Below are 6,282 nucleotides of genomic sequence, written 5' to 3' on the forward strand. Positions count from 1 at the left end.
GTGTCTGGAAATCGTGCCGTGTCAGCGGCCGCCGGTGCGAGTTCTGCAGTAGCGGCCGGAGCGACCTGCTTGGGGATGCGCACAGGGCAGGGCCCGGGCTGCCTTGTGCTTGTCCGTGAGGAATCCAGCTGCTGTAGATAGGTAATGCGGTGGTTGACTCTCATAATTAAGAGATGAGCATTATGTGTATGTTAAGAGAAGTTTTATAGATGTATAGTTATGTTATTTTGGTATGCTGTCCCCAAACTCCTCTTCCCTTTTCCCCTGGTATTGCTGTCACTAGTCACGACATCTAGGGAAGGCAGGCTTGTTAGTAGGAGGCGCGGCATGGCAACACCTGACCTCCAATCAAGGTGTAAGAAAGTGATCTCCACCAATGGACGGCAGAGAAGGAGTTGACTGTCAAGACTTTGGAGGGGACCAAGGATATAAAACACAGAGTATCCATTTTGTAGCTGAGCACATGGTCGTTTGGGGGTGTACTCTGGGCGCTGCAATTTTTCCTTATTCAGCCTCTTCTTGTATTATGTTAAGGTTTAATAAACCTTTGAAATTTTAAAAGTGAGCGTCGTTTCTCTCACAGCTGTGCCTGCACACGTGGCACTGGACTCCTGCGCACAGGGCTCTGCGGCGCAGCGCCGTGTCCGGGGCTTGGCCTCGCCATACGCCCGCGGGGCCGCTCGGCTGGACTGAAAACCGAGCCAAACGCGAGCAACTGCGTTACAAACCCGAGCGAGCCGCGCTGTTGTTACAGTATCTTCCGAGGCAAAACCCACTCCTGTCCCGTGGCCACAGCGGCGCGGCTCTCAAAAGGCGTGAGGGGCCCAAAGCTCGAGAGAAATTTGTTTGTTCTGCCAGCAGAGCCACTGCCCCGCTCCCAGTGCACGGGGGAACGAGCGCCCGGCGGGACCAGCCGCAAGACGCATCCCATGGAACTGAGTGCGTGGGGGCGATCTTCGGGGACAGCCTCACGGTAGCCAGTGACCTCGCTATCCTGGAGGACGACGAGTGAGAAAGGTTCCCCCGATACCCCTACGCTCTCGGCTGCCGCCCCGACGGGATTTCGGTGCCTCCGCCTGGAGCCTCCCTGCCACGTCCTCCGGGCTAACGCCAGCAGGGCGGGCTGGAGACGCAGTCACGCACAGCCAGGTCTATCTTCTATGGGGCCCATGCGGGCCTGCGGTGCCGGGAGCCGGGGGCTGGGCCGGGGCCGCGCTGCCTGCAGCCAACGATAGGGGGGGCGCGAGCCGGGCCGGGCCACGCGGCGCCGCCAGCCCGGAAGCCAGGGCCGCGCGCGGAGACTGACAGCTGCGTGCTGCAATCGCGCTCTGCTCCCAGCCAATCGCCGCGCGGGCCGCCGGGGGCGGGGCGGGGTGATGACGCCAGGCGGCGGCGCACGTTGCCCATCCCTTTCCTTTCCTGAGAGCGACGGTGGTGGAGCGCCATGAAGGCGTCGGGCACCGTGAGTACGGACCGGGGCCCGGCGGGCGCAGCCGAGGCCGGGAGTGCGGCCGGGGTGGCCGTCGGGAGGGCGGCGGTGGCGGGTTGTAGCTCGTGAGAGTGGCCTGTGCTTGCCCGAACGGCGCCGCCTGGCCCGTGGGGCGGCGAGCGGCCAACATGGCGGCGGCGCCGCTCCCGCCAGGCGCGGACCCAGATCGGCGTGCGTTACCGCGGGGAGATCCGCGGGGACATCGGCCCGCCCGGCGCAAGGGGCTCCCTCTCCCGATGGATTGAGCTCTTTTCGTCGCGTTGCCCCTTTGAGGAGCCGCCTCAAAGGGCCGGGGGCGGGCGCGGCGGTGGCTCCGCGGCTCACTCACTCTGCCGTCCGCCTGGCTTTCGTGTCCCTCCAGCTGCGGGAGTACAAGGTGGTCGGGCGCTGCTTGCCCACGCCGAAATGCACGACCCCTCCTCTGTACCGCATGCGGATCTTCGCTCCGAACCATGTCGTCGCCAAGTCCCGATTCTGGTACTTCGTCTCTCAGCTGAAAAAGATGAAGAAGTCTTCTGGAGAGATTGTGTACTGTGGACAGGTGAAGAATTATAAACCTAAAAGCTTCTTAGGGAGTCCCAGCAGGTGTATGTGGAGGGATCTTACAGGAATTGCAGTTCAGGGGTGTGTGGTTGAAATCCATTGTCTTTCATTTGCTGTGAAAAGGGGTGACAAGTTTGGTTTTTGAACGTAGTGGTATATGTCTTGTAAACGAAATACGAATTTATTTACTGCTTTTAAATGATGAGCCATGTGTTAGGTTCATTGTACAATATACCTTTTAAGAGGCATTTGCACATTCATAGCCCTGGGAAAATGGATGTTTTTATGCTTACACTCCTCTCCCTTGATACTTCAAGGACACTCATTACAGCTGAAATCTCGTAATTTTCTTTGAATTACTAAAGCTCTCTACTCTGAATTACCACGACATATCCAGCTATCTTGGTAAGGGGAAAGAGAGCAAAGAGTTGGTTTTTGACAGTAAGACTTAAAACGGGGGTTTTGTTAGAGCTCTAAAATATTTATTCTTAAAATTGTAAAATGGTGATAGTACATCATCTCTAACCACTTCCATGTTCTTATGTAATTCCAGGTGTATGAGAAGTCCCCTCTGCGTGTAAAAAATTTTGGTATTTGGTTGCGCTATGATTCTCGTAGTGGAACCCACAACATGTACAGGGAGTACAGAGATTTGACCACTGCGGGTGCTGTCACTCAGTGCTGTAAGTATATGTAGCTGTTTGAGGTGTAAAATAGTAGAAGCAGTATACAAGCAGAAGATTAAATCTCAAATTAGGTATAAAGCATGCTGACTTAAACCACGGTAAAATAACTGAAACACTGGAAAATTAAAAGAGGGCGTTACCAGCTATTGCATAGATATTTATCTATTGTACATGTGGTAGGTGACTTGTTACCTCTTTTTCTACAGTTTCTCTGACTGGTAAATATTCCCACTTCTTTTTGGTGTGTCTTTCTACAATTCTAGTAATGAGTGTTGCTATACAAACTCAGAATCTAATGACTTTGCAGGTGCTGTATTCCCTGCGCTGTGCTGTTTTAAGATAATTGAATATATCTTCCCAAGTCTTGTGAAAAGAATATTTCAGAGAACATGGGGAATATAATAGAATCTGTCCTTTATCAAGCAAGTAGAAAAAAAAAACACAGGGAAAAAGCCCCTACTGTAACTCCAAGATCTCATCGCCTCATTTCATGAAGAAGTAATGGTTGTCTTGATTTCAGACTGTTTTGTGAAGTACTTAAGGGACAGACCATTTGTATAGCTGTTGCTGTTGATACTTGACTCCAGAGTGTTATAAGCACTACAGATTGCACATAAAAACCCAAAGAATATTATTCTCAATAATGATATTCTTGTCATGTGTGCAAATATTAAATGTATCTTGTCGCCTTTCAAAAGCTGAAGTGCTGTTGAAAGTGAAATTTAAGGTTCTACATTAATGTACGATAATCTTTGTTAATGAACATACTAAAGGGTTGCTTGAGAGACCCAGAAAACTTTTCATGATACAATGACTGGTACTTCTGTGTTCAAGAACAGTTGTGACAGGTAAGTTTTTAATAGGTGTGTTAGATCTTCATGGGAAACACAGTAGTATTTCAACTGGCTTACCTTGTGGAGCTAGCTGTGGATGTGATTTGAGGCCAGTGTTTTGCACTGCTGAATAGAGGAATTTTCAGGTAGCCTCAGTTCAGATGCTTCTTCCTATTCAAAAAGCCTGATTATGTGGGATGAACATCAATTCATGGTTCTATTGCTGGTCAATTTCAATAAAAATAAAGATATCTTCAGGTCCTAATTTACTTGCACCTTCCTTTTGGAAAGGAAAGTGTTTTGAAGTTCATGTGTCTTTCCAGTAGTATTTCAGTGTTGATTCTGAATCACAGGATTTTTTTTCTCTTGCAAGAGAGTAGGTAGTCCTAGGTATATTACTTGTGTCCATTTGTACTTTCTTGAAATTGGACAAGAAGAGTAAGATGGCTCTTCCTGTTGTGGAGCTTACTTAGAACTTACAGGAAAAATTTGCTGTTGCTTGTTGTTTTTGTGATACTTGTGTCATCACTTTACATAATAGAAACAGTGATTTTAATTACAGCTGATCAGAAATTTTAAAAGTTGTAAATGCCACTATGAACATTTCTTGAACAAAGGGCCGTAAGATTCTTGAAGTGAAAATGTCATAAAATTAGTTTTTAATGAGTTCTGTTGTTCTAGACCGTGATATGGGAGCCCGTCATCGTGCCCGTGCTCACTCTATCCAGATCATGAAGGTTGAGGAAATTGCTGCCAGCAAGTGCCGCAGACCTGCAGTCAAGCAGTTCCATGTAAGTGAGCCAACACTGGCTCGTGGGTCCTGGGCGGCCAGTGTTGGATTGGAAGAGGGGATCTCTCTTGTGTGGTACAGGTTTGCTTTGCAGCCAGGAATAGAGCAGGTGCATATGTTCATGATTATGGTATACTATGATCAAGACTTCTGCTGCTACAAGTATTTGGAAGAAAGTCACAATAAAGCAAATACACGTTATGGTTCAGAAAACATGCCTCTGACTGGCATTACTTTGAAAAAAAGAATGCAAAATTAATTAATTTGTAATGTCCTGTGAAGTATATCTTAAGTTATGGATGGATTACTTCTCTAAGCATAAGTTAGTCACTGAATACAGCTTGGCTATTCATTCCAAACTATTTTCTGTTGTTCATCTGATACTTCAAATAACATAGAAATGTTTTTCTTGCAGGATTCTAAAATCAAGTTCCCTCTGCCACACAGAGTTCTCCGTCGCCAGCACAAACCACGCTTCACCACCAAGAGACCAAATACTTTCTATTAAATACAAAAATATGTTGTCAACTCTGTGTTGCAATAAAGGTCTTATTGGAAGCTTTCACTCACAGTTGTCTTTTGGAGACTCTGTTCTGGTTATCTGGGAGTCCCCATTCCTGTTCTTTTCTGTAAACTATTGGCAGCCTACTGTTCACAGCTGTGATTCCCTTAAACAGGTGAGTGTTTCAGGTGCTGACTAGTATTATGAAATATTCCATCAATAAATCAAATTCTAATAACCAGCTTTCCAGGCCAGAGACATCTGTTGTTGAGCTGCTGTAAAATCCTACTTCCATTTTGTCCCTTTGGTACACTAAGTGAACAGTTGAGTTCAGGAAGAAGGTAGCTTCTGGTGCATGCAGAACTCAGACTTTGCTGTAAGAATAAAGACCTCATAACTTCAGTTAGGCTGCTTCAAATTTGAAGCATTTGAAATCAAAATTCTAGTTCTAACTGGAACCTCTTCAGGGATGCATACAGAGGTGCCTGTGCCTAGAAAAGTGATGAAGCGCTTGTCAGATTTATCCTTTTAAAACAATGAATGAAAATGTTGACACTTTCTATATCTGAATCCTTAGGCTACTTTGTTCACAGTAAAAAGCTTGCAGATGCTAGTTGAGGTTTATTTAAAAGGCTGCTTCATCCCTATAGGTGGTGCTTGCTGCAACTGATGCCCATTTTCAGTGATTGTGTTTCCTGAACAGGAGACTGTCAGCTACTTAAATTAGTACGTGGATCATACCAGTGTCAAAGAACTGATGCTGTGTCTTGTCCAGATGTCAGCTTAAAAACAGCTGCAGGTGCTGTTGGAGTGCAGGGAAGTACTGTGCAGAGAGGAAACTGGGGATGTGTCCTTTCTGGGTTGACTGGAGAGCTGCCACTCAATCTGGAGCGGTGCTGTCTGTCAGTGCAAGGGCGGGTGGTTGTTCTGCGGAACCGGTACCAGTCAGCGTGGCCACAGAGCGCTCCCCTTCTTGTGGCTCAGCCTTGTGCTCCTCATCGCCTGCACGGGGAGAATCAGTTCAGGCAGCTCATCTGTCTGAAACATGAACTGAAGAAAATGGGAATAATGTGGGCAATCCACAATCTCCCCAGTCGCAAGGGAGGGAGAAACCGTAAAGCCAAGTAGCTGGAAGGTCCTGTGGGAGCGAAAGGTGGGAGTAAGGGCCTCAGAAGGACCTTGAGCTTTAGAAGGTTTTTAGCTGTACGCACAATTTAGCAGGAGCGTGTTTCCCGTTCCGCGTACACCGTGAAGCGCAGGGCGGCCGGCCGGGGGCGCGCGGCCGGCAGAGGCCCGCGCACGGGCACGCGCAGCGCTGGGCCCGGTGTCCCCGCGCGCTGCCGCTGCCCCGCCCGCCGGCCGCGCGAGCCCCCGCCCGTCACGTGACCTCGAGCCGGCCGCTCCCCGCTCCGCCGGTCACGTGTTCCCTCGCGCGGGCG

The 6,282-nt window shown here is 48.8% G+C and overlaps 1 protein-coding gene and 1 non-coding gene across 2 annotated transcripts; both read left to right on the forward strand.

Annotated features, from left to right (window-relative positions):
• The first annotated feature begins 1,349 nt into the window (after positions 1-1,349).
• RPL18A (ribosomal protein L18a) lies at positions 1,350-4,906 on the forward strand. Its single transcript, XM_030959762.1, has 5 exons — positions 1,350-1,462; positions 1,851-2,030; positions 2,586-2,715; positions 4,233-4,342; positions 4,757-4,906. Exons 1-5 carry the CDS (start codon positions 1,445-1,447, stop codon positions 4,847-4,849), a joined length of 531 nt encoding a protein of 176 aa, XP_030815622.1. The 5' UTR covers positions 1,350-1,444; the 3' UTR covers positions 4,850-4,906.
• LOC115910760 lies at positions 3,325-3,456 on the forward strand. Its single transcript, XR_004061213.1, has one exon. It is a non-coding gene; the product is annotated as a small nucleolar RNA SNORA68 (small nucleolar RNA).
• Positions 4,907-6,282: the final 1,376 nt, after the last annotated feature.

Source organism: Camarhynchus parvulus, chromosome 1A (genome assembly GCF_901933205.1).
Source record: "Camarhynchus parvulus chromosome 1A, STF_HiC, whole genome shotgun sequence".
NCBI lineage: Eukaryota > Metazoa > Chordata > Aves > Passeriformes > Thraupidae > Camarhynchus > Camarhynchus parvulus.